The sequence below is a fragment of the Dasypus novemcinctus genome, chromosome 6, assembly GCF_030445035.2.
Source record: "Dasypus novemcinctus isolate mDasNov1 chromosome 6, mDasNov1.1.hap2, whole genome shotgun sequence".
In the NCBI taxonomy this organism is placed as follows: Eukaryota; Metazoa; Chordata; class Mammalia; order Cingulata; family Dasypodidae; genus Dasypus; species Dasypus novemcinctus.
In genome coordinates this window covers 39,753,277-39,780,604 of record NC_080678.1, presented here as the reverse complement: position 1 = coordinate 39,780,604, position 27,328 = coordinate 39,753,277, and the positions used below count along the sequence as shown (strand labels likewise).

The following is a 27,328-nucleotide window of genomic DNA, read 5'->3' as shown; positions in this document are numbered from 1 at the left end:
CATCCTGAACCAAAACCCTTACTTATTTAGCAATTACTCCCCATTCCTCCACCTGTGACAAATACTATGCTGCTTTCTTTTTCTATGAATTTGCTTATTCTAGGTATTTCATATACGAGAAATCATAATATTTGTCCTTTTATGTCTGGCTTATTTCATGCAATGTGATGTCTTCAAGTTTCATCCTTGTAGTATGTATCAGCATTTCATTTCTTTTTATGGCTGAATAAAATTCCATTGTATAGATATACTACATTCTGTTTATCCATTCATCTGTTCATGGACACTTGGGTTGCTTCCACCTTTTGGCTATTGTGAATAATGGTGTAATGAACATTGGTAGACAACTGTCTGAGTCCCTACTTTCAATTCTTTTGGGTATATACCTAGGAGTGGAATTGCTGGGTCATATGGTAATTCAATATTTAACTTTCTGAGGTACTGCCAAACTGTTTTCCACAGGGGCTGCACCATTTTACATCCTCACCAACAATGTACAAGGGTTCCTACTTCTCCGCATCCTTGCCAACATTTATTTTCTACTTTTTCAGTAGCTATCCAAGTGGTTGTAAAGTGGTATCTCATAGAAGTTTTGTGTTTCTGTAATGACTAATGATGGTCATCTTTTCATATAATTATTGGCCATTTGAGAATTTTCTTTGGAGTAAAGTCCTTCCCTCTTGCTGTGTTTAGAAGGTTACTGCAAAGCTCAGCTTCCATTGCTTTAGAGTAGTTTTCTCAGTCCCACCCAGTCAAATCTTTTCTATTTGACCTTGGCAGTTCAACCTGGCATCTTGCCATCAAGAAGAGGCTAAACTTAGGTCAGACTCCTCCTTGTTTGTGATTTTTCCCTCTTAAAACCTTCTATACTCGTTTGGGCATGGGATGGAGAGGGGCACCCTTAAGTCTAGAATCTGTCCTCCTGGAATGTTCATAGTCTCTAGAAGTCAATAAGACATCATGGTTTTTTTTTCAGCTTAGATATTTTTCCTTGGCAAATAGCAGTTCTCTTTTCCACAGAGCTTAATTTCGTGTTCTTGGCATTTATTTCCTTAAAAAAACAATAACAACATATGTCAGGCTCCATACTGGTTATGAAAAGCCAAACAATACAACATATGCCAGACCTTAAATGGACTGCTTTTGTCATTTTTAGACACACAATTACTGGTGCATTGTCTGGTTTGCTATTGAGCAGCAGATGATGATTATTTTATATAGCCATATGTCAACATGGGGAGGATGGGGTTCTTGTTTATTTCCCTATACATTTTGGGTTTTTAAAAAATTTAATAATTTTTGCTTATTTTAAAAACCAGACTAAAATATTATAGCAATAGCTTTATATCATTAAAGGAACTCATAAAAATAAAAATAGAGCAAAACAAAAAATTCCTATAGGCCTAGTACCCTTTCAAAACTGTTTTCATTTTGTCACTTCCCTTATCTGTGTTCATCTGTATGTAATTTCTACAAAGTTATAATTGTACTGTACGTATAGTTTAGAAATTTTGCTTTTGATATAGGTAATATTCATACCATTCAAAATTCTGGAAGCCCTGGGAAGAGTAAACCACCCTGGTGGTGCTGTATCAGCAAGTCTGTGAATGATCTGAAGTCTCACAACCAAGGAAGGTGCATAGAAAAAGCTGACTCGGCGGTCAACAAGGCAGAGCATGCCAGCAGGGCAGGGTGAAGGAATCTGATCAATAGTTAGGCCACGTTTTGCATGTCTGGTACAAAGGAGAGGCTTGCCTTATCTCCTGGCTTCTGTGTGTCAAAGAAGTTTCCATCTAAACAAAATCCACTATGTAGCTCCACCCCATTTATCTAGGATGTTCGCTGTCAGGACGCTCTGAATAGACATTTTATTTATTTATTTAAATAAGAACTTTAGAGCAGCTTTAGGTTTACAGAAGTATTTGTTTTATCTAAGACTTTTAAAGGAAATTTACCTTTTCTCTTTCAACTGGTTTTCTGATCACCTCCCTTAGAAATGCATAGGTATGCTTTGGGCTTAGGAAATCATTGCTGTCTCTATGGCCAAGCTAATTGTTGACTTAAGTGTGACTCTTACTGTAAGAACCTGTTTTGTATGATTAATGCTCTTTGCTAATTTATTAGCTTTTGTGAGCGATATTCAACATGGGTTTGAATCCCCTGTACTGTGTTTTTTTTTTTTTAATAGAATTTTTTTTTTTTTAAAGATTTATTTATTTAATTTCCCCCCCTCCCCTGGTTGTCTGTTCTTGGTGTCTATTTGCTGCGTCTTGTTTCTTTGTCCACTTCTGTTGTCGTCAGCGGCACGGGAAGTGTGGGCGGCGCCATTCCTGGGCAGGCTGCTCTTTCTTTTCACGCTGGGCGGCTTTCCTCACGGGCGCACTCCTTGCGCATGGGGCTCCCCCACGCGGGGGACACCCTTGCGTGGCACGGCACTCCTTGCGCGCATCAGCGCTGCGCATGGCCAGCTCCACACGGGTCACGGAGGCCCGGGGTTTGAACCGCGGACCTCCCATATGGTAGACGGACGCCCTAACCACTGGGCCAAAGTCGGTTTCCCTGTACTGTGTTTTGAATTCATTAGTACTAGGTTTTATTTCTTTGCCAAAGTCCTTGACTAACATAATTTTTTTTTTACCTCCCTTTTATTTTGTAATGGAAATACCCTTAAAAATTATGAAGGTAATAAAAGGTGATATTTAAAAAAAAACTTTTATAGGAAATTTCAAATGTATATAAAAGTAGACAGAATGGTGTATTGAATCCTCATTTACCCATCTCCCACTTTCAGTAGTTATTGCCATTTTGCCATTAAAAGCTTTTTTTTGAAATAAAGAAATACTATTGAGTTTTATTAAATGAAACGTCTGTATTTGTGCAGTACATGAAGAGCTTTTTGGTTTTGTTTTCTGACATAAATGAGATCATATTATATGTACTGTTTTGTAACCTGTTAAAACTCAACAAAATGTATAGGACATCTTTCCATGTCAATACATTTATTTAAATTTTTTTTTCTATCTGGTTCCGTCATCATCTTTTTCAGTGAGTAGCTTTGGTATGTGGGGACCCGTTCCTCTCTGCACAGGTCTGGGACACATTTTTTTTCTTTTTTTTTTTTTTACTAGGAGGTCCTGGGAATCAAATCTGGGTCCTCCATATGGTAAACAGGAACTCAGTTGCTTGAGCCACAGCCGCTTCCCGATTTCATTTAATAACACTTGTGTAATATTACACTGTCTGAATGTAAAGTAAATGATTTAACCAAACCCTATTGATATACAGTTAGGCTATTTCCAGTTTTTCATTGTTATAAATAATGCTGCCATATTTTTCCTTTTTTGTATACTGATTTGATAATTTCCTTGGAATAAATTTCTTAAAGCGTAATAGCTGGGTCAAAGGTTAAGCATATATAAATTTTGATACATAATCCCAGATTTCTGGGAAGTGGATGTGGCTCAAGTGATAGAGCTTCTGCCTACCATATGGGAGGACCTGGGTTCGATCCCTGGGGCCTCCTGGTGAAAAAGAAGAGGAGAAAGCATGCCTGCGCAGCAAGCCAGCACCTGCGCAAGTGCACGTATGGTGAGCCAGTGCCCGCACCAAGTCCTGCGTGGTGAGCCAGTGACCCGTGCAAGTGAGTCAACACAGCAAGATGCTCATGCATCAAAAGAGAGACAAGGGTAGAGTCAAGGTGAAGCACAGCAGAAACCAGGAACTGAGGTGGTGCAATTGACAGGGAACCTCTCTCCCTATCAGAGTTCTCCAGGATTGAATCCTGGTGAATCCTAGAGGAGAGAAAATGAGAAAAGAAGATAACATCGACAGCAAAAACAGCAGGGCAGGAGGAGGGAAGGGGGGGGCGGGCAGGGAATAAATAAATCTTTAAAAAGAAAGAAAAATCCCGGATTGCCCTTTAGAAAGGTTGTACCATCGATTTATATTCCAAACAGCAATGAATATTGTTGCTCATTCTTCCACACCATCCCCAAACCAGCAAGCCTTCCTCTTTGGATAGTTTGGAAGCATATCCAATAGGAAGGGAAGAATAACCCTTCTCATTCACCACGTGAAATTCTGTCACAAGAGTTTACTATGTGTAACAATGAACATCTTAGAAGCTATGCTTTGCATATTATATTGGAAGATTATTACTTCCAAAGTAATTCTTCACTTTTTGCTGCTGTTAACAATATTCTTCCCTAAGGCATGCTGACAGCTATCTGAGCCAGTAGAATATTTTTGTAATGAGTAATTTTAAAAATCTAAGATAATTGGTTTTATTTTTAACTGATGTTTTATTTAGAATCGTATTAATATCTCCAGCTTGTTTCTTTGCTTTTTGTCTGATAATCTTGATAGTATACTTAAAACTTTATAGGAAAAGCAACCCTATAGATGCTGAATTTCAGACATTATTCCCAAATGAGAGATGATGTTATACCTCTGGAATTTGATCCTAATCTTTTTTTAAATGATAAGATTTTTTTAATAAACAAACAAAAAAAATTAACCCTTGAAATATGGAAAAGAGTATTTAAAAAGCTAATGTTGGGAAGCAGATGTGGTTCAAGTGGTTGAGCTACCGCCTACCACATGGGAGGTCCCAGGTTTTGTTCCTAATGCCTCCTGGAGAAGATGAGTAAGACAGCGAGCTGACATGACAGGCAGGCACGGTGAGCTGACGCAACAACAGACATGAGGAAAACATAATGAGAGAAACAACAATGCAGGGAGTGGAGGTGGCTTAAGCGATTAGGCACCTCCCTTCCACATTGGAGGTCCTGAGTTCAGTTCCCAGTGCCTTCTAAGAAGATGACCAGCACACAACAAACAGACACGGTAAATGCAAACAGCAAGGGGTGGGGAGAAATAAATAATTAAAATAAATCTTTAAAAAAAAAAGCTAATGTTAGCTTATATAAAGAATTATATAAAAACCTAGGGAACCAACAGAACTTCTTGTGTGGTGATATGAGGCATTGTTTCTGTATTGTACAAGATCTGAGGATGTGATTGTGTTCTTTAACATCTTTCATAGTAGTTGAAATAATGTAATTACAAGTATTTTACAGATTATGAAATTGTGCTGCAATTTCCTGTGGCTTATTCATACTCAGCCTGTGAGAAGCATAGAATAATAGTCTCATCTAACACTATTTGAATTGTAACATATAGAGGAAAGGTATTATCACTATCATATTGCCTTTTGTGTAGGAGGCTATACTTTAGAGGCAGTTTAAACCTTTGAAATCAAAGGAGGTACCAAAAAAATAGGGCTCAATGGTGGCTGAGGCAGGTGAGCAGTGAGATCATAACAAGGCTAAATAGGACAAGTTGAGACTGCTTGTGAGAAGAGAGTTTTGGAAGGGCAGGCTGAGGCTGGTTGTGAGAAGAGAGTTTAACGATTAACTTTCGGATTTTATGTTCTTTCTTGCAGGAAGCAGTTGGCTATCTTGGGTGACCTAGTGAAAGATTTACCGCTGGAGTTTGACTTCCTCTTTTCTCAGTCTCAGGCAGAAGTGATTTCTGGGAAGCAGGAAGGTACTGTGCCTTGAAGGGGTACACTGGTTCACCTCTCAGCTAACCACGGCATAGCCCCTTCAAATACACATAGCCTAAATGGGTGTTTAGGGTTCCTTCATATATCTGACTTTTACTTTTCTGTTACTAATTTTCTTGACTCTGCTAAACAGTTTACTTAGTTATTTGCATATTCTTTATTGATATCTGTTTTGAGTGCTGGTTCTAGAAGTCATACATTCATACCTGTTTTTAAAAATTAATTTATTTGCTCTCTTTTTAACTTAGTGCTAAACACTATATTTATAAGAATGCATTAATGTTTAATAATGACTCCAAATGGATTTATGGTTAGCTAGCTGTACTTTTTTTTTGAGGTACCGGGCCAATTAATGAACCCCAGAGCTCATATGTGGGACGCCGATGCTGGACCACAAAGCCACGTCAGGTCCCCTGAGTTGGTTTTCTCATTTGCTCGTTGTCTGTTTTTAGGAGGCACCTGGGACCAAACCCGGGGCCTCCCATGTGGGAAGCAGACACTCAATGGCTTGAGCCACATCTGCTGCCTTATATCCCAACATTTTGAATATTACATTAGGAGACTCTTGTTTAAATCGTAAGGAGAATGTTGATCTTTGTTTTAGCCAGCAGTTGAGCAGGTTAGGTTCAGACCTCAAATTCCTATCCACCTTCTGTGGGCTGTGATTCTAGTATTAGTTAATTTTCAGGGGCTCAGCAGTGCTGTTTGGATTTGTCTGTGCGTGCCACCCAGTGGTCAGTCTGGGAAGTGGCCTTGCCCATCTGTCATTCTCAAAGCCCTTGGTAGTGCCGTTTAAGGTCAGGTCAGATCACGCATGCAGTTCCTCCACCACTTCATGAGAGAACTCTCTTGAGCTTCCTGCTTGCCACCATTTCCCTGCCTTCCTGGTTCTCTGCGGCTCACTTTTATGGTTCTCTGGTCAGAAAGCTGGAACTTCAGTTTGCCTGCCCTGTTATGCTGCGTCTTTGATTGTGTCTGCATTCAGGGCCAAGTGGTGGGGAGACAGGGAGAAACATAAGCAATAACGATTTGCCCCACACTCTTGGGAATGCAGCTCTTCCGGTCAGAAAGGATTCACGTCCCCCAGAGTTTTAGGAATCGGCTCAGCCTCCTGCCACAGCCTGTCAGTGTGGTGGGAGAGAACAGCAACAAACAACCAAGGGGTCTCTCCATTCTCTGTGACCCTTCTAGGTCCCCTTTTCTACTTGGATCAGAAAGCAAGGACTTGAAGCTTTCTGTCCCCACCAGGTGCACACTTTCTTGTTTCGAGCTACCTTTGGGTTTAAACCAGGCAATATTTGAGGGGAACAAAAAAGAGAAACTTGCTACTGGTTTGACGGTACTTTAAATTCTCATCTCCTTTCTGATATGCCCCACTATCTTTAATTTTCAGTTTTCAGAAATCCATTCTACTCAGCATTTTTATAGACATTCAGCAGAGAGACAGGGTGGAGTATACTTCCTCCATATCGCCTGGAACCAGAATCCCAAGATTCACAGCTTTTAATGTTTGTTTTTCATATTAATTTTATATTTCTTCCTTAGGGGTTTATGCATGGATTGGAATCAACTTTGTTTTGGGAAGATTTGACCATGAGGATGGTGAGTAATATTGTCTTACAACAATTCTTTAAATAAGGGCTGACTATTTTAAGTCATAACCTACCAGTAGCATTTACCTGCTAATTTTGAGTAGTTTACTGTCTTTTATTTCTTTTTAAAACCTAAAATGCTTCATTTTCCTGCCTAATTGCTTTCTTCCTTTTTTCCCCTCCTTTTTAACTTTATTATGGAGAGTTTCAAACATTCACAAAAATAAAGTAAATAATAAAATGAACCTCCATGAACCCATTATTCAGACTCAATACTTATTAACATTCTGCCTTTTTTTTTTTTTCCATCGCCACACTCTGTCTACACAACAGTTTCTCCCCCTTGGATTTTTTAAAGCAAACCCAGGCACATTTTACTCTTGTGAACATCAGTATATATCTCTAACATATAAGAATTAAAAAAAAGAAAGCCACATTTTAAAATTTAACAAAATTAACAATTCCTAGTATCATCTAATACCCATGTGTATTAGCCTGCCAAAGGGATGCCAATGCATAGTACCAGAAATCTGTTGGCTTTTATAAAGGGTATTTATTTGGGGTAAAAGCTTACAGTCCCAAGGCTGTATAAAAGGTGCTTTCTCACCAAAGTCAGCTGCCACGTGTTGAAGCAAGAGGGCGGGCGATCTCTGCCTGGTCTCTCCTTCCCCTCTGGGCTTCCTCTTGTTCTTGAGCTCCGTGGGCCCAGCCTCTTGAGGCTTCTGCTTAAGTGATCCTGGAGTCCTCAGTCTCCTGGCACAGGACTTGCTTCTTTCTGGACCTCCTGTATCAGCCTCGGCTGTTCTCCGTTCTTCCCGATTTCAGCTGTAAGCTATCAGGCAAATGGCTCATCTCTCCCCAGGGCCTCAGCTGTTTGAGCCTACTCCTTTCTGTCACATGGCAGCATCAGAAATGACAGAGCTCACTCTCCCTCTGTCTGTCTGTGTGAGTGTCCGTTTACATCAGACCCAGCAAAGGGGCGGGGCCTCAACCTGAGTCATGCCCACTAATACAGTCAAATCAAAAGCAATCTTATCAAATAATCTAAGCAAATGTCCCTCAGCTGAATTTAATACAATCAAAGGGTATCCAATCCACCCAGAGGAATAGATTAGTTTACAAACATAATCTTTCTCTTTTTGGGGTTCATAAAATAATCTCAAACAGTCACACCATGTAATACTTAGAAATTTTTACCATTTGTTTCAAGAATATTTATAGTTGGTGTATTCAAGTCAGAATCTGAATAAGGGATTTATTAATCTCTTTTAATCTACAACCCCCCTCCATTTTTTTCCAAAGTATTTATTAAAAAGAAAAACAAACAAAAAACCGTCCCTTGATCTGTAGAATAAATTTGTCACATTCTGGATTTGATTGACTACATCTTCATGGTGTCTATGACATGTAACACTATCCCCGCCTTGTCCTGTAAACTAGATCTAGAAGCTTGACCTGATTCAGATTCAATTCTTTTGGCAAAAATATTTCATGGATGGTGCTATGTAGTTCTTGTGACCTCACATTAGGAGGTGTGTAATGTCTAGTTGCCCCACTTTTAGTCATGTTAAGACTGGTCAGGTATTCATTTTTTAATTTATTTTTTATTTATTTCTCTCCCCTTCCCCGCCCCAGTTGTCTGCTCTCTGTGTCCATTCGCTGTGTGTTTTTCTGGGACCGCTTCTATCCTTATCAGCGGCACCGGGAATCTGTTTCTTTTTATTGTGTCATCTTGTTGTGTCAGCTCTCCCTGTGTGTGGCGCCATTCTTGGGCAGACTGCACTTTCTTTCATACTGGGCAGCTCCCCATACGGGGCACACTCCTTGTGCGTGGGGCTCCCTTACGTGGGGGACACTCCTGCATGTCACGGCATTCCTTGAGCGCATCAGCACTGCGCATGGGCCAGCTCCACACGGGTCAAGGAGGCCTGGAGTTTGAACCGTGGACCTCCCATGTGGTATGGTAGGTGGACACCCTATCCATTGGGCCAAGTCCGCTTCCCTGATCAGGTATTCAGAGTTCAGGTATTGTCAATTTGATATATCTGTTGTAAAAATTCCCCATCTGTCTTTCACCTAATGATTGTAGTAACCGATTGTGATTGGTGCTTAGATCTGGGTTTTTTTTCCCTTAGTAGTTGTGGAATGGTGATTTTCCTAATTCTGTCACTCTTTCTGCATTTAACAGCTGGAATTTTAATACAAAGAATTTTTCTTTATCAACTCTTTAGTTATCCTGAAATTCAGTTCTTATAGGAAAGCCAAAATAAATATTTGATTATTTCCCTTTATTTATCACATTTTTGAATGAGTTGGTGTCCTTGCAAAGGTAACCAATCAAGTTGATTTTTTTTAACCATTATGAACTCATGGATTTTAACATATTGATGTATTATAATCCATTACCGTCATTATCTTTTTATTATTTTTTTAAATTTTTTAATTAAAAAAATTTTTATTTTAATTTCATTATTCTTTTTGATGTTCAATTATAGCATCTTAGGCCAACAGGAACCCCTTTAGGTCAGCTCTGTGTTATTAGTCTTTTATATTTCCCTTATTTTTTGGCACAACTCATATTTAAAATTATAAGGTTTTTGTTTAATTTATTTGATTTTTTCACTTATATATTTTTTCCCTTATGTTGACTTTTTGTTCCTAAGGATATTTACAAGCATTTATTTGTGTTATTTCATAATATATGTTTAATTGTTTCAAAATACTACTACTGCTAATAATATTAAACAATAAGATTACTAGAGGGAAGCGGACTTGGCTCAACGGATAGAGCATCTGCCCACCACATGGGAGGTCCATGGTTCAAACCCAGGACCTCCTTGACCGAGTGGAGCTGGCCCACGTGCAGTGCTGATGTGTACAAGGAGTGCCGTGCCACGCAGGGGTGTCCCTCGTGTAGGGGAGCCCCATGCGCAAGGAGTGTGCCCCGTAAGGAGAGCAGCCCAGCCCAAAAGAAAGTGCAGCCTGCCCAAGAGTGGCGCTGCACACGCAGAGAGCTGACACAGCAAGATGATGCAACAAAAAGAGACACAGATTCCCGGTGCTGCTGACAAGAATAGAAACGGACACAGAAGAACACACAGCGAATGGACACAGAGAGCAGACAACTGGGGGAGGGGAGAGAAATAAAAAAAAAATGACTACTAGGATTCAGTTTAAGTTATTTATTTGTTTCTTTTGTCGTTGGGATATATCCCAATAGGATATGTAGTCACCTGAAGTAATTTTCCTGTGTGTAAAATACATATGATACAGCTAATTTGTTTATTTGCTTTCAATTTTTAAGGGATTTCTGAGTTTTTGTTTTTTTTCCCCTTTCTAACTTAATTTTGCTTTTTAATGACTAGGGCCCTTCTGTTCCTTGTATTTCAGAATCAGATGCTGAGGCTTTCCAAGAATTGGCAACTGGACGCAGAAGGACTGTAGGGATCCTGGATATGGGAGGAGCCTCTCTCCAAATTGCTTATGAAGTTCCTACCTCAACCTCTGTCCTTCCTCCAAAACAGGTATTTTCACCTTTTAGGGAAATTCGGTTGTTCAGGAATTCCAGTATTTGAGAAAGAAGAGCACTGTCTTTGGACTTAGACCAACTTGCTTGGGTCTGAATATTTACTCTTACACTTGTTAGCTTGTATGATTTGGACTGGGCCACCTCTCCAAGCCTCAGTTTCTTCATGCATAAAAAGGGAATAAGAAGGTATCTGCCTTGTAAAGTTGTGACGATGAAATAACACCATGTGTGTGAAGTACTTACCAAACAATTCAGCATGTGGTAAGTATTAAGTAAATGTTAGCATTTAAAATTATACAACTGCAGAGCAGGTGTAGCTCAGTGGTTGAGTGCCTGCTTTGCATGTACAAGGTCCTGGGTTTAATCCCCCATACCACCTAAAAAAATAAATAGAATTATATACTACCTATCTCATAGGGTTGCCTGAAGATTCAACATGTTAATACTTGTAAATCATGGGACACAGTATTTGATACATACCTATTGTTTAGTAAATGTTATTCCCTTTCTTCTTACCGATGATTCCATACCTGTTTTTCTAATATTCCTCACTTGACTAGACTTAAAGAATGTATTTGAGGGAGACATTTCATCATAGGGGAGAAAGAGAAATGCAGATACTTTTTGAGCCCTACTATATGCAGGTGATAAATCATGTGACACTGATTCCAACAGTTTCTAATCTATCACTGGAGACAGCCTGAGAGATCAGAGACCACGTCAGTGCTGTAATTTAGTTTAAGCCAGGGTTCCACATCAGCAATATTGATATTTTGGACAGGATAACTCTTTATTGTGGAGAGGCTGGCCTGTACATTTTAGGATTTTTAGCAGCATCCATGGTCTTTACCTACTAGATGCCAGTAGCACTCCCATGCTCCTGTAAATATTTGATTTTGTTTAGTCATAGTCAAATATCTCTAGACATTGCCAAATATGCCCTTGGGGGTAGGGAGTGGGGCAAAATTGTCCCTGTTTGAGAGCCACTGATCTAAATAGAGAGTTCTGGCAATGTGGGACTACCCGGGGCCAGCTCCGCTTGTAGAAGCTTTAGTGGGAGCCATGGCACTTCATAGAAAGTGAGGGCTTCACTTGGATGATAGTAGGCTTCTGTAGAGATTCAGGGGAGGCCATCTGCCTGGGGGGAACAGTATGTGCAAAGGCTCAGAGAAAGCATCAAAGAGCCCAGAATGTCCAGAGTATGTCAAGTGGTCTGCTGCACTGGAGGGTTTTCAAGTGTGGTAGGGGTAAGGCTGGAAAGGTAAGATGAAGCTAGATCTTGAAGGACTTAGATGCCATGCTCTGGGGTTTGGCTTTTATTTTTACAGATAATAGAGAACTAGCAAAGGTTTTGAACAAGATAGTCACATGGACCTCAGATTCATTATATATAAAATATCTAAACTCTGTAGGTCCTCCCATCTCTGAATTTTGTGGTTATGTTAACTGGGTGACTTGAGCGGACCTGTTTTTTTATAGGAAAATATTTTTGTCAGTAGGAGAAAGAAATATGGGTCAGTGAGCATGGCTAAAGATCTTTTGTAATTGTTTGGGTAAGAAGCAATGTGAGGCTGAACCGGACAGTATTGTTAGTGGAAGTGGAAGGGAAGAAACTATTTTAAGGAATATTTGGGGGGCAAAAATACAGTGGAATTTGGTGATTGACTGTGGTGATGTGGGTAGGGGAGGAGGGATGGCCGGTGATGTAGAGGGTCTAGCCCAAGGTAACTGGAAGGATGAGGACTCTGCTCTCTAAGGGAGGGGCCCTAGGGAGAAGGACAGGGTGGACGCTGAGCAAGCCAGTGTGGTCCTGAGTGGTTTGGTTGAGAGCATCTCTCTGGTCTTAGAGATCTGAATCCTGTAATGAGTGTGCTCAGTTTCGGATATGTTGAGTTTGAGATATCAGAGGAGCACAATGCCTGAATGTCCAGCAGGACTGTGGAAAATGTGGGTTTGGCACTCAGCAGAGAATGCTGTGCTAGGATTGGAGGTTTGAGGAACGAGGTTGTAAGACTTTTTAGTCTGTATTTGTTAGTATGCATTCAACACATGAAACAATGACATGGTTCTGATAATAAGGTTGGGTGACAAATGGCACTGGGGCTTACAGTCTTTTAAGCAAGTGACTTTTTTGTGTGTGCAGATTTAGAAAGCAACAGTAGTATAGAAGGTATACTTAAAGATGGGTCTAGGCATTATAAAAAAAGAAACAATGAGACATAACACAATAGCATTTTAAAATCTAAATAAATCTGAATTGCCTAAGGTATTCTTTTGTGCAATTCAGTGGTTTTTAGTGTAGTCACAAAGTTGTGCAACCATTACCAGAACATTTTCATCACCCCAAAATGGAACCCCATACTCATTAGCAGTCACTTCCTACTCTTACCTCACTCTGGCCCTGGAGAACTCTAATTTACTTTCTGTCTCTATGGATTGCCTATTCTGGGCATTTCATATAAATGGAATCATACAATATGTTTTTTTTGTGTGTCTGGCTTCTTTTACTTAGCAAAATGTTTTTCAAGGTTGATCTATGTTGTAGCATGGATCAGTACTTCATTCCTCTTTTGGGTTGAATAACATTCCATTGTTTGACTATCCCATATTTTGTTTATTCATTCATCAGTTGTTGGACATTTGAGTTGTTTCCACTTTTTGGCCATTATGTGTAATGCCATTATGAAAATTCGCAAACACATTTTTGTGTAGAAATAGTTTTTAATTCTTCTGGGTAGATACCTAGGAGTGAAATTGCTGGGCACAATAGCATTTTGATAAATTAAAAATAAATACATTGAAAGCAGATGTGGCTCAAGCAGTTGAGTGCCTGCCTCCCACATGGGAGGTCCTGAATTTGGTTCCCTGTGCCTCCTGAAAAAAACAAAAACAAAAATCCAACTCAGGAAAGCCAATGTGGCTCAATGGTTGAGTGCTGGCTTCCCACATAAGAGGTCCTGGGCCCCTGGTACCTCACAAAAAACAAATAAAAATAAATAAATCATGCATTCAGAGGAGTGGATTGTAGCTCAAGTGGTTGAGCACCCATTTCCCATGTATGAGGTACAGGGTCCCAGGTTCAATCCCCAGTACTTCCTAAAAAAATTAAATAAAATAAATAAAAAAAACCAACTCCAAGGAAGTGGATGTGGCTTAAGTGATAGGGCCTCCACCTACCATATGGGAGGATCTGGGTTTGATCCCTGGGGCCTCCTGGTGAAAAAAAAGAAGAGAAAACGTGCCTGCATGGCGAGCCAGTGCCTGCGTGGCGAGCTGAGTGCCTGCACAGTGAGCCGAGTGCCCGCGTGGTGAACCGAGTGTCCATGTAGTGAGCCAAGTGCCCATGTGAGTGCCCATGTGGTGAGCTGAGTGCCCACGTGATAAGCTGAGTGTCCACCCAAGTGCCTGTGTGGCGAGCTGAGTGCCCACGTGTGTGCCTGCTCGGTGAGCCAGTGCCCACATGGTGAGCCAAGTGCCCGCACAAGTGAGTCACGCAGCAAGATGATGATGCAACAAAAGGAAGATGAAGGGGAGAGTCAAGGTGAAACGCAGCAGACACCAGCAACTGAGGTGGTGCAATTGACAGGGAACCTCTCTCCACATCAGAGATCCCCAGGATTGAATCCTGGTGAATCCTAGAGGAGAAAGAGGAGAAGAGAATTCAAAAAGAGAAATAGATACAGACGATCACACAGTGAATGGACAACAGACAGCAAAAACATCAGGGTGGGGGAGGGCGAGGGGAAAGAAAACAAACAAACAAAAAAAAACAAACCAACTCCCACTGGGGAGTGGATGTAGCTCAGTGGTTTAGTGCCTGCTTCCCATGTATGAGGTTCAATCCCCAGTACCTCCTAAAAAAAAAATGCATTCAAAACAGTAATAACCCCTTTTGCAACAACACATACAACAAAAACATTAAGCACATTAGAATGGTTGTCTATGGCAGGGGTGGGAATGGGAGTAGAGTATGAAGATAAAAGGGAATAAATAAATAAAACAAAAGAGGGCCTTTGCCATGATAATGTGATATGAACTGAGGATATGACTAACTTAACCTCTGGCCAAGAAAAAGAAATTCCCCCCAACTCCAAACTTGTCTCAAGGAACATTAGGGCCTCTTGAATAGTTTTAGAAAAGGGCATAGAATAGATCTCATGAAGATCCTCAAAACTCATTAATTAATTTAAAAACTTTTTATTTTGAAAATATTTTAAACCTTCAGGACAGTTTTAAAGATAATACAAACTCCATAGAAAGACTTCTTTTCTATCTGTACCAGTCAGCTGTTGCTGAGTAACAAGCCACCCCAAACTCAGTGGTGTACAATATGCACTTTTCCTTATACTCACAAGTCTGCGGGTTGGCTGGGATGGCTTTGCTCTATGTGTCTCATTTGGGGCTGGGCTAGAAGGACTGCATCTTCTTAGGGCATGTCTCCTTACATGGTGGAAATTGGAAGCTCTGGAGGGAGGTCGGAGGTGGGGAGGAGCAGAAATACACAGTAGTTCTTGAGGCCTGGGTGGGGAATTTGCACGCTGTCCCTTCTGCCCTCATTCTACTGGCTTCAGTCACTGGACCCAACATCAACAGAGGGGGATGGGAGCAAACTCACATGTCGCTGAAGAGAAAAGCAGTGGGTATTTGTGCAATGTTGATCTACTTTGCCTCATCATCTTTTCATTATTTCCATCAAATACAACACTTAGCAGTAGAGGGAAGAAAAAACCCATAGAGAGAACGCCAACATACCCCCACTCCCCCTAATATCCAGATCCACCAATTTTAACATTCTGTCACCTTTACCATATCATTCCATTTATTTCCATCCATCCATCCATTTTCTATTTTGAGAGCAGGTTGCATCCTCTTAATTCTTAAACACATACCACTTCCAGGTACATTTCTCACAAACAAGTATGTTCACCTATGCAGTCACCCCAAGTGTAGCTGTCAAGTTCTAGAAATTTAACATTGATGTAAAGCTTACATTCTTTTTTTTTTTTAAAGATTTATTTTATTTCTTTCTCTCCCCTTCCCCCACCCCCATTGCCTGCTCCCTCTGTCCATTTGCTGTCTGCTCTTCTGTGTCCGCTTGCATTCTTGTCATGTGGCACTGGGAAACTGTCACTTTTTTTGTTGCGTCATCTTGCTGCGTCAGCTCTCCATGTGTGTGGTGCCACTCCTGGGTGGCTGCACTTTTTTCACACAGGGTAGCTCTCCTTGTGGGGCACACTCCTTCCGTGTGGGGCACCCCTATGCGGGGGACACCCCTGCATGGCATGGCATTCCTTGTGCGCAGCAGCACTACACATGGGCCAGCTCAACTCATGGGTCAGGAGGCCCTGGGTATTGAACCCTGGACCGTCCGGATGGTAGGTGGATGCTCTATCGGTTGAGCCACAGCCACTTCCTAAGCTTAAATTCTATATTCCAGTTTTTTCTTATGTCCAAATAATGTTCTTTTGAGCCTTTTGTCCTCCATTCTTAGATCCGATCTAGTATCATATATTGTATTTGGTTGTCATTATCTCTTTAGTTTATATTTCTTTCTTTTTTAAATGGTTGAAACATACATACAACAGAAATCTTCCCATCCTGAGCATACCGGTCAGTGAGATTAATCACATGAACAATGTTGCAGTACCCTCAGACCATCCATTACTAGAACTTTCCCTTCACCCAAGCAGAAACTGTACACTCATTTTTCATTAACGTCCCACTGTCCTTTCCCTCATCCCCTAATAACCTGTACTTTACTTTCTGTCTGTATGAATTTTGCATATTTTCTGATCTTTTCTTTGTACTTACCATAGTGTTTAAATTTAACATCCTAAATCTGTAACAATATCATTTGCTTTGATGCCAACTTAATTGCAGTAGCAAATATAAACTATATTCCTGTATCCCTCTGTTTCATTTGTGTAGTTCTTGCCACAAATTACATATTTATATGTTATGAGTCCCAAACCACTGATTTATTATATATATAGATATATTTTTTTAAATCAAGTTTTTTTGTTTGTTTGTTTTTAAGAGGTATCGGAGATTGAACCCAGGACTTCATACATGTAAAGCAGATGCTCAACCGCAGAGCTACACCCGTTCTGCTACCATTATATTTTATGCATTTGCCTTTTAGATCCTGTAAGAAGTAAAAAATAGATTTACAAATCAAAATAAAATAGTACTGGTATTTATATTTACCTATGTCATTATCTTTCCTGGAGATCTTTGTTTCTTTTTTTTTTTTTAAGATTTCTTTCCTCTTCCCTGCCCCCCCCCAATCTGTTCTCTGTGTCCACTCACTGTGTGTTCTTCTGTGTCCACTTGTATTCTCATTAGGTGGCTCCGGGAACTGATCCTGGAGCCCTCTGGAGTGGGAGAGATCATTCTCTTGCACCACCTCAGCTCCCTGGTCTGCTGTGTCCCTTTTTTTTTTTTTCAGAAGAGGATATTTTTTTAAAATTCAAGTAATGCAAATAGGAAACCAGGAGGGCCCCAGGCTGGGTCAAATAATGCCTACGCCTTCCCCTCACAGAACAGGGGGAGGTGGCCCTACACCTCCGGTCACCACAGGCCTCCCTCCTCTCTCTGCTGCAGCATCCTGGGGGCAGGGCACCACCTGCCCTGGGGCTGGGGTACTCAGTAACCTAGCCTTCGGTACCCCAGCCCCTCCTCCTTGTGAAGTATCTGGGGGGAGGGGAATATGGGCAGAACAGGAGGAGGCATTGAGGGTGAACTTTTGGTGCTGGTAGCAGCAGCAGGGCTGCATCTCTTATTGTCTCTTCTCTGTGTCTCTTTTTGTTGAGTCATCTTGCCATGCCACCTCTCCTCATGGGCCGGCACTCCTGTGCGGGGCAGCACTCCGCATGGGCCAGCTCACCACACCGGCCAGCTTGCCTTCCCCAGGAGGCCCTGGGTATCAAACCCTGGACCTCCTATATGGTAGGCAGGAGCCCAATTGCTTGAGCCACATCCACTTCCTGAGATCTCTGTTTCTTTATGTGGCTCTCTCAGTTGTCTAGTGTCCTTTGCTTTCAACCTGCAGAACTCCCTTTAGCATTTCTGGTAGGACTGGTTTAATGGTGATGAAGCTCCTCAGCCTTTGTTAATCTGGGAATGTCTTAATCTCTCCTTTGTTTTTAAAAGACAGTTTTACTGGACATAGAATTCTTGATTGGCAATTTTTCATTTTTAGCACTTTAAATATGTCTTTCTGTTGCCTTTTTGCCTCCATGATTTCCAGTGAGAAATCAACAATTAATCTTACGGAGGATCCCAAGTATGTGACATGTTGCATTTCTCTTAGGGCTTTCAGAATTCTCTCTTTATCTTTGGCATTTGATGGTGTGATTATAACATGGTGTGGTGTGGGTCTATTTAGGTTTATCCAGTTTGGAGCTCATTGAGCATTTTGGATATATATATGCATGTCTTTTGTTAAATTTCGGAAGTTTTCTGCCATTGTTTCTTTGAATAGTCCCTGTTTCTTTCTTTCTGCTCCGTCTTGGTCTCCCACAATGCTATATTGGTGTTTCAGGCTCTGTTCATTTTACTTCATTCTTTCTTCCTTCTGCTCCTCAGACTGGATGATTTCACTTGTCTTATCTTCAGGTTTACTGATTCTTTCTTCTGCCAGCTCCAATCTGCTGTTGAACCTCTCCAGGGAATATTTAATTTCTGTTATTGTGGTCTTCAGCTCTGTTTGAGATTCTCCTTTGAGATTCTCTTGTATTTCTTAATCATTTTCCTGATTTCCTTTAGCTTTTTGTCTATATTTTCCTTTAGCTCTTTGGGCATATTTAGGGCCTTTTTTTTTTTTTTTAAGTCTTTGCCTGGAATGTCCTGGATCTGATCTTCCTCACTTCTGGTTTTTAATTTGAAGATTGACCTGTTTAAATGCTCTCCTTCAGGGCTTATCCATACATTGAGTTTAGAGAATAGCCCGAGGCTAAAGTGTAGGGGCCTCCCTGGTCCTTTGTGTGCATGCATCATGTGTGTTTGGCTAAATGTCCCCTTTTCCCTAAGAAACAGTTTCCTCATCATCCTAGGCACTGCACTGTATGTCCTACACCCAACAATTCTTGTCCCAGGCAGTACAACCTGACCGATCTCCCTCAGCGTTCTGTAGGAGAACTCAGTGAGTTGCCTTCTACACACAGGGCAAGTTCTAGGATAGCGAGTCCCTCAGGCCACCACCAGACAGATTCGGCCAGGCATACATGCTCCCGATATGTCGTGAGTATGACTCTTTTCCCACTGGAACTGGGACCAGGATCTATACTGGGAGTACAGGCCTATTACACGCCCAGCTGGCGAGGGTGGTGGAGGGGCCAGCCAAGGCACTGTGGGATTCTATGCATTTGTCAGTAGCCTTTTTCTTGATTTGTTACTCACCTTGTTACTGTAGTCCTTTCGTTGTTTTTCTAGAACTTTTAGAAATATATTTCTGCCAGTTCTTGCTAATTGTTCAAAGCTTCTGTAGGGGGACAAAGCCCTGAAGCTTCTCACTCTGCCATCATGATTAGGGTGGGGCCTCTTAAATTTATTTTAATGAAATGCTTTTTTCCCCCCTGAGTATAATAAATGATACATGCCATTGGGGAGAATTGGAAAATATAGAAAAGTACTTGCAAGAAAATGACATCACTGATAGTACTTCCTCCTCCTAAGTATCTAGCAATAGTATATTAGTCTCTAATTTGATATTTATTCACTGATTTCTACTTTTTTGTGCAGTCTTGCCAATATATGTCTTTGTTTAAAATAATGCTATGCTATGAGGATGAAAGAACACTACAAGATATTTTTAAAAGTTATAGCAAATGAATCCTAGTGTAATAGTAATGTCATAGCTCTCTAAAAATCAACCAAAACTAAGATTCCCCCTTTCTCTTTACATTGTATTACAGGAAGAAGCTGCCAAGGTTCTGCTGGCTGAATTCAACTTGGGCTGTGATGTACAACACACCGAACATGTATACAGGGTTTATGTCACAACCTTTCTGGGTTTTGGGGGCAACTTTGCCCGGCAGCGCTATGAAGACCTTGTGTTCAATGAAACTCTTAACAAGAACAGGTATCAGCATTTGTAAAATAGAGTGTTGTCATGTTGTCAGGCCATAGACGTTATGCATTTTGAGCATTTTGGATATGTATGCTCTGGAAGAAGCATATACCCTGCTAAGATAGATGAACTCCAGCTTCCTTCTTTCTGACTCTCCTTGCTGACAGAGTAGCATCTCTTAGAGACCCTCTATTAGCAATCATACTTGATCTGGGTGAGGGTGCATTATTATCTTTGGTATTAGGACTTATAAAAAAGTACAGCAGCTTATGGTGAGCTCTTGCTGCATCACACATGCAGACATGGCATCATGGATAATTGAGATTAATTAAATCATTTATTTAAAATGTGAAGTATAATATAGCTCCTAGCAGTTTCATTTTTTTTTTTTAGTAGACACCAAGACAGCCCAATCCTCTGTTGTTGTCAGCGGCATCGGAATCTGTGTTTCTTTTTGTTGCGTCATCTTGTTGTGTCAACTCTCCATGTGTGCGGCACCATTCCTGGGCAGGCTGCGCTTTCTTTCGTGCTGGGCAGCTCTCCTTACAGGGCGCACTCCTTGCGAGTGGGGCTCCCCTACGTGGGGGACACCCCTGTGTGGCAGGGCACTCCTTGCGCGCATCAGCACTGTGCATGGGTCAGCTCCACACAGGTCAAGGAGGCCCCGGGTTTGAACCGCGGACCTCCCATGTGGTAGGCGGACGCCCTAACCACTGGGCCAAGTCTGCTTCCCATCTAGCAGTTTCTTATACATGGAAGTGCTCAAGCCAAGTTTGTTGAATTACAGTGGAGTTGTATCTTTGCAGGATTTAGATACCATAGGCACACATAAAAGAGTAAAAAGAAAACGTGTAGTTAAAATTAACCTTTGACATAGTCTGCAATCAAGTCCAGCATAGCCAGTTTTCCCTCTAGCATTGGACAGATCATTGATTCTTAATTTGAGTACCAGTGGAGTAATTAGGACATTATGTACAAATAATTGTTTTTATTTATTTTTTTAAGTATTGAAAATTATTTATTCTATCACTATGCACATAGCAAGGCTTAATAAACCTCAGAGTTCTTTTGCACCATAAAATTATTTAATCCATTTATTTAGCTAGAGACACTAGCCTGAAGAGGTACTGGTGCAATCCATTTGTAATTATTTCTCCACCACAATTGTCTTATATTTGGAGCATGTTGAAGAAAATATTATGTCTTTTTTACTTTTTATTTTTGAAGTCTCAGCCACTAAGAATTTTGGGCGAAACTTGATGTCTTGGATGACTTGATGACTCCATTAAAATCAAGCAGTGGCATTTGAATTCTGTAAAATACTCTTAAATCTGTACAAATGTTGCTTGTGTTGTGAAGCTCACATTTCTCCTTTTGGCACTATGACTCTGCAAGAACATTTGTTGTAAAAGTTTCATACCAGTTTCATTTTCTTCTTCATTAGCTGCTGTGTTTTCTTTTCCATTTTCTTCTTCTGTTGTTCTGCTACCTTAGAATTTCAGGCCACATCTTCTTCCCATGATTGGTATTTTTCTTGCCAGGTACCTAAGTCACTAATTCAGAAGATTGATGAATAAAAGGCATTTCTTGGGTAGCTGCTTATCTACTAGAAAAACCTGTACTACCAGTTGGGTTGCCAAAATTTCACATTTCTCTCTTCTTGAAAACAATTTTCTGAGTTTTCTTTATAGTTTCCTTAGCATAGGTTCCAGTTGTTCCAGAGCATTTTATTGTGTTGCCACATTCCCATTTCCTCCTTCAGTCTTCACACTTGTGGATGTGCATCTTCATCCCAGGAAGTCCACTCTTCAACATCTGTCTGCAAAGGAACTGATGAATAATCAGTTGTACTTGGCAGAGTTATTTGGTTTCCACTTAATTTCTGTCCTCTCCAAATCTGCATATTAATCTCTGTGGGACTTGCAGAAGGGGCAGTGGACGGGGCTGAGCACGCATGTGCGCTGGGCAGTCCTTTCCCATGTTCTCGTAGCCAGGGGGCCAGACTACAGGTCTGTCCTTGTGGCCGTGGTGACGCTGTAGCAGAGTACTGCAGCCAGTGCCATGGCAGGGCAGGCATTAAGAAAGTTTATGCCCCTCTTTGACTGAGTCTTGGTTGAAAGGAATGCTGCCGAAACTGTAACCAAAGCAGGCATTATGCTTCCAGAAAAATCTCAAGGAAAAGTATTGCAGGCAACAGTAGTAGCTGTTGGATCAGGATCTAAAGGAAAGGGTGGCGATATTCAACCAGTTAGTGTGAAAGTTGGAGATAAATTTCTTCTCCTAGAATATAGAGGCACCAAAGTAGTTCTAGATGATAAGGATTATTTCTTATTTAGAGATGGTGACATTCTTGGGAAGTACATAGACTGAAATAGATCACTATTGAAATGGCATCATGTGAAGCTGCCCATTCCACTGAAGTTCTGAAATCTTCCCTCATGTAGATTATTTCCATAACTCTTTTGTAATAAACTAATGATAATCCAGTGTCTCTAAAATTTAGTTTCACTGTACTAATATAAACATTTTCAAATAAAAATATGTAAGTGAAAAAAAAAAGAAAAAGAAGAAAAAAAATCTCTTTGGGAATGAGAATACTGTTTCTAGGCAGGTACAAACTTTTAATAACCAGAATTGTTTGATGGTGGGAATCAAAATCTGCCCCCATCCCTGCCTGCCCAGTGGAGGCTGCCATGGCCCTCCCCTCCTTGGGAAGCCCTCCCTACGCCCCTCCCACTTTGTCTCCTCTCAGTTGTTTTTTAAACGCTAGACCCATACGAAACACAGGGAGGTCCCTGCACTTTTAAGAGGCATGTGGGAATGAAGACTGGGTAGGTTCAAGCCTCTAATTTCACTGTCACACTGGGAATGTTCTCATTGACTAAAAGGTTGAACAAAATGGATCATTGCCACATTTCTCTCTCTTTATTTTTGCTAAGTTGAATTTACTCAAGTTAAATATGCATATGATGGGGCTGCACTGTAGTACTCCTTCCTTGTTTCTAGGGATGTCACAAATAAAACAGTAACAACATATCTGTGAACTGCATTAGACTAGTTTGAATACAGTGGTACCATGTTGTGTTTGTTTTTGTTACTCTGACAGGTTGCTGGGCCAGAAGACAGGTCTGAGTCCCGAAAATCCATTTCTGGATCCATGCCTGCCCGTGGGACTCACAGATGTGGTGGAGAGGAACAGCCAGGTCCTGCATGTCCGAGGAAAAGGAGACTGGGCAACTTGTGGGGCAATGCTTAGCCCCCTGCTGGCTCGCCCCAACGCTAGCCAGGCCTCACTGAATGGCATCTACCAGTCACCAATTGACTTCAACAACAGCGAGTTCTATGGCTTCTCTGAATTTTTTTACTGTACAGAGGATGTGTTGCGCATCGGTGGCCGCTACCATGGGCCAACATTTGCCAAAGCGGCTCAGGTAAATTAATAATAATGATGACTCATGATATCATGACAGTGGCCATTTATTGCATAACTGACTTCATGCCACACACTATGTAAAGGCCTTTGCATGTATGATCTCACTTGATTCTTTGCAGGAGCCCTGTAAGTCTTCATTTTACAGATGAGAAAGTTAAGAAACTTTGGTATGCTATATACCCTCCAGTTAATGAAGCTTGGGTTTCCATGGATGTCATATCATCCAAATTATCCCCAGGTCTAAAATTGCTGTGGTGGCTAAGGGATTTTCCTTCAACTTTCCAATAGTTTTGTTTAATGTTTGTGGTCAGCTTTTCCTTGCTGGGTGTCCCCAGTTGTAATGTGCTTTTGGAGATGATGTCACACAAGCAGGTAAGTCTACTTTCTTTTTCTTGGTTTGAGCTATCAAGAGGCCAGAGTAGTGTGGAGTTACTAGAAATGTTGGAATGATGTGAAAAGTACCGATGGTTGAAGTATTGTTGAAATTTAAAATGCAGAAAAGGTGAAAGTTCGCTTTGAGTATATACAGGGCTTAAGCATCTCCTGGGCACAAATCAGTGGTTAGTTACCCGGACAGGTCAAAGTTTAGCCAGCTTTGTGTAGTTCCCTGCTTTAATTTAGATTTGTATGTTTGAATTTTTGTGTTTCTCCCTGATATAATTTTCCATCAGAGAAACTTATGGGAAGAATTAGTCCTCCTTGTGTTTTTAGTCTTTCCTTTCTCCTTTTTTATAATTCTCTAGGATTTTCTTAGTGTAGGACTTCCAATAGAATAGGATCTGCAGTATTCACCAATCTGTTCCCAAAAGGCAGTCCCTAAGAAATACTGTGGAAAACATGGTTTGTAATCTCTCTTTCCTCTTCAGCCTCCAGGAGTACGCTCATATTCCCTTTCCTTTCCAGAGTCCAGAGCTCCCTAGCTGTCCACAAAAACTGAATTTCTCAATTGTCTCAAAATTTCTACTTCAGATTCTGTTTCTTTGAATACCAATGGGATCAAGTTATTTCTTGCCCAGATTGCTAGTGGCTTAATGTTATCCTTCCCAGGTAAAATAGATTTACTTTTAGCCCAGACTTTCCTGAAAACAATTTAACTATATCGTGGGTGCCTTTTTTTAATCTACACTCACTCCCTGAGTGATCTCAGCTAGCCTCATGCCTTTAAATGCCATCTGTATGCTGATGGCATCTAAATTTATACATCCAGCTCTGGCCTCTTCCCTAGACTCCAGTCTTACATATCCAGTGTCTTATTTGACTTATCTCCTTGGATGTCTAATAGGCATCTCAAACTTAACATCCAGAACTGAGTTTCTGATCTGTGCCTTTTCTTCTCCACTCCAGTCTTCCCCCATCTCAATAAATGGCAACTTCATTCTTCTGATTCACCTGGCCACAAACATCCAATCCATCAGGAAATCCTACTGGTTCCATCTTTTAAACATATAATAGTTTTGATCCTTTCTCATCACCCTCTACCAACCACTCTTGTCTAAGGCACCAGCACTTCTCATTTGGATTATTTAATAGTCTTCTAACAGATCTCCCAGCTTTTGTCCTTGTCCTCCTTCAGTCTATGCACAATATAACTGCTAAAGTGACCCTTTTAAAAACAATAGCATGTCATTCTTCTGCCCAAAACCCTCGAAAGATTCCCCATCTCCCTTAGGAAAAAACAAGTCCTAATAGTGGCCCACCAGGCCCCGTGTGATCTGGCTCTGTTTGTTCTCATGGGTCATTTCTACTACTCTAGCCCTTACTCCCTCTGCTGTATTCACACTGGTCTCCTTGCTGATCCCTACTCTCACCTTGAGATCTTTGCATTTATGGTTCTTTCTTCTTAGAACGAGCTTCCTTCAGATCTCCACATGGTTGTGTACCCTCATGTAGTTTACTTTGACTAAAATGTCATCTTCCCAGTGATGCTATCCTTGCCTACCCTATCCAAAATTGTAACCCTCTTCCCTCTTTCCCTTCCCATCTTAATTTTTTCCCTGATCATTAGGCCATCTAGCATTCTGTATATAGGTATATATATGTGTATGTATATGTACATTTTTTATTGTATCTCTCCCACTACTAGATTGTAAGCTTCATGGGGACAGGAATTTTTGTCTGTTTTACTCACTGCCGAATCCTCCAGGTACCTAGCGTGGCACCTGGCATATAGTAGACATTCAGTAAATGTTAGTTGAATAAATGGGCAAAGCAAGAGGAATAATTTCTTGGATGAGAATTACAGCAAACAGGCAGGCTAGTACTAAGGTGTTTACTTATTTTTATGGAAGCAGAAACCTTCATCTTTATTACTAATAGAGGTAAACCAGGTGACCTTGCTTACTTTGTCCAATCCATTTACTAGCTGAACCCTGGAGAAATTACCCAAGCAAAGTTAGGCAGAGCAAGCTTGGTGAAGGCCTCTGAACATGGTAGTTAAACCCATTGCCTAACGAGACAAGATTTATAATATGTTTGGAACTGAAATGAGAATATACTACACATAATTTAGCAGAGGACACACCTCAGTCTTCATGAAAATGAATCTTGCTTGCTCTTTTCACTACCCTCCCTGCTTCTCTTCTGCTGCCCTGCCCCTAAGCTGCCACTTTGGAAACCTTTTAGAGAGGTTGAAGTTGGGGCCTAACTGGTAAGAGTGAATTGGGAAAGTCTGTAATTCTGAACAGTCAGTAAAGCTATTTGACAGAAATAACCCTAGTAGTAGTATATGCTGGAAATTTTAACTATTAAATAGTATAAGGATTTGATTAAATGGGTCATGAGACAATAGGGATTAGAAGACAATGCCAGGTAAATGCTAGCAAATATGCTAGGGAAAAGCCTTTTAGAAATGGTGAATAGAAGAGGAATTGTGTATCCTGACACCTCCAACTGTGAATCTGAACAGATGTAGACAAAGAGAAGCTCACAGGATCTATGGGTTGAATCTTATTAGTTCTTATCCACATCAAGGATATTTAACAAGTATTTTAATGCCCCTACCATGTTCATTGAGCCCACTGCTAGGTTCTGGCCACTCTGTTCCATCTTCTGTCCCTGCTCATGTCAGCCCTGGATAGAGTAGAATGAAGCTTTCTTAGGCGTCTGATGTTACACTATTCCTGGTCCTAATGCTACCCCTCCCTGAAGTCTAAGAGGCTCAAGAGCCATGTCAGGCTGGCTTTGTACTGGACTTGGAGTTGATGGGAATAAAAAGGCTATTTCCAGGCCAGACTTGCCTTTACACAAGACCTGCCAGTGTGTTCAGTGAGTGAATATGCCATTTCTGTTCTCCTTTGTTAACTAGTAGCCCATAAGTAATTTTAGAAATGGAAAAGCTGTGACTGGGAGAAGTTTTAGAGCTTGCTTCTGATACCATAGTGTGCTGTTTCTTCGTGGCTCTTCTAGGAATACTGCGGGATGGCTTGGTCAGTATTAACTCAGAGATTCAAGAATGGCCTCTTTTCATCACATGCAGATGAGCATCGACTCAAGTAAGTAATTTCCTTTTCCCCTTAGATATCGCTTTAGAATGTAGATAGGAGGGAAGTGGATGTGGCTCAAGTGATGGGGCTTCCACCTACCATATGGGAGGACCTGGGTTCAATCCCTGGGGCCTCCCGATGAAAAAGAAGAGAGAGCATGCCTACATGGTGAGGTAGTGCCCATGTGGTGAGCCAAGTGCCCATGTGGCAAGCCAAGTGCCCACGTGAATGCCCGTGGGATGAGCTGAGTGCCTCCGCAGTGAGCTGAATGCCTGTGTGGTGAGCCAGTGCCTGTACAGTGAACCAGTGCCCATGTGGCGAGCTGAGTGCCGGTGTAAGTGAGTCATGCAGCAAGATGATGATGATGCATGACATGGAGCTGTCCTGGATGGTGCTTCAGAGGTAATCACCGGACATTGTAAATCCTCACAGGGCTCACTGGATGGAATGGAGGAGAGTATGGGCCATGATGTGGACCATTGTCTATGAGGTGCAGAGGTGCCCAAAGATGTACTTACCAAATCCAATGGATGTGTCATGATGATGGGAACGAGTGTTGTTGGGGGGGGGAGAGGGGGGTGGGGGGTGGGGTTGAATGGGACCTCATATATATATTTTTAATGTAATATTATTACAAAGTCAATAAAAAAAAAAAA

General features: G+C 41.1%; 1 protein-coding gene across 4 annotated transcripts in view; it reads left to right on the top strand.

Annotated features, from left to right (window-relative positions):
* Positions 1 to 27,328, top strand: part of ENTPD7 (ectonucleoside triphosphate diphosphohydrolase 7) — a 55,383-nt gene that overhangs the window by 16,356 nt on the left and 11,699 nt on the right. For 3 of the 4 annotated variants that reach the window (XM_058298630.1, XM_058298629.2, XM_058298631.1), the window contains exons 6-11: positions 5,444 to 5,547; positions 7,112 to 7,168; positions 10,549 to 10,682; positions 19,603 to 19,769; positions 22,864 to 23,188; positions 26,596 to 26,681. In XM_058298630.1, coding sequence (XP_058154613.1) covers positions 5,444 to 5,547; positions 7,112 to 7,168; positions 10,549 to 10,682; positions 19,603 to 19,769; positions 22,864 to 23,188; positions 26,596 to 26,681 — 873 coding nt within the window. Of the gene's footprint in view, positions 1 to 5,443; positions 5,548 to 7,111; positions 7,169 to 10,548; positions 10,683 to 19,602; positions 19,770 to 22,863; positions 23,189 to 26,595; positions 26,682 to 27,104; positions 27,233 to 27,328 lie in introns of those variants that run through there. The other variant, XM_058298633.2, reaches the window with a different exon arrangement.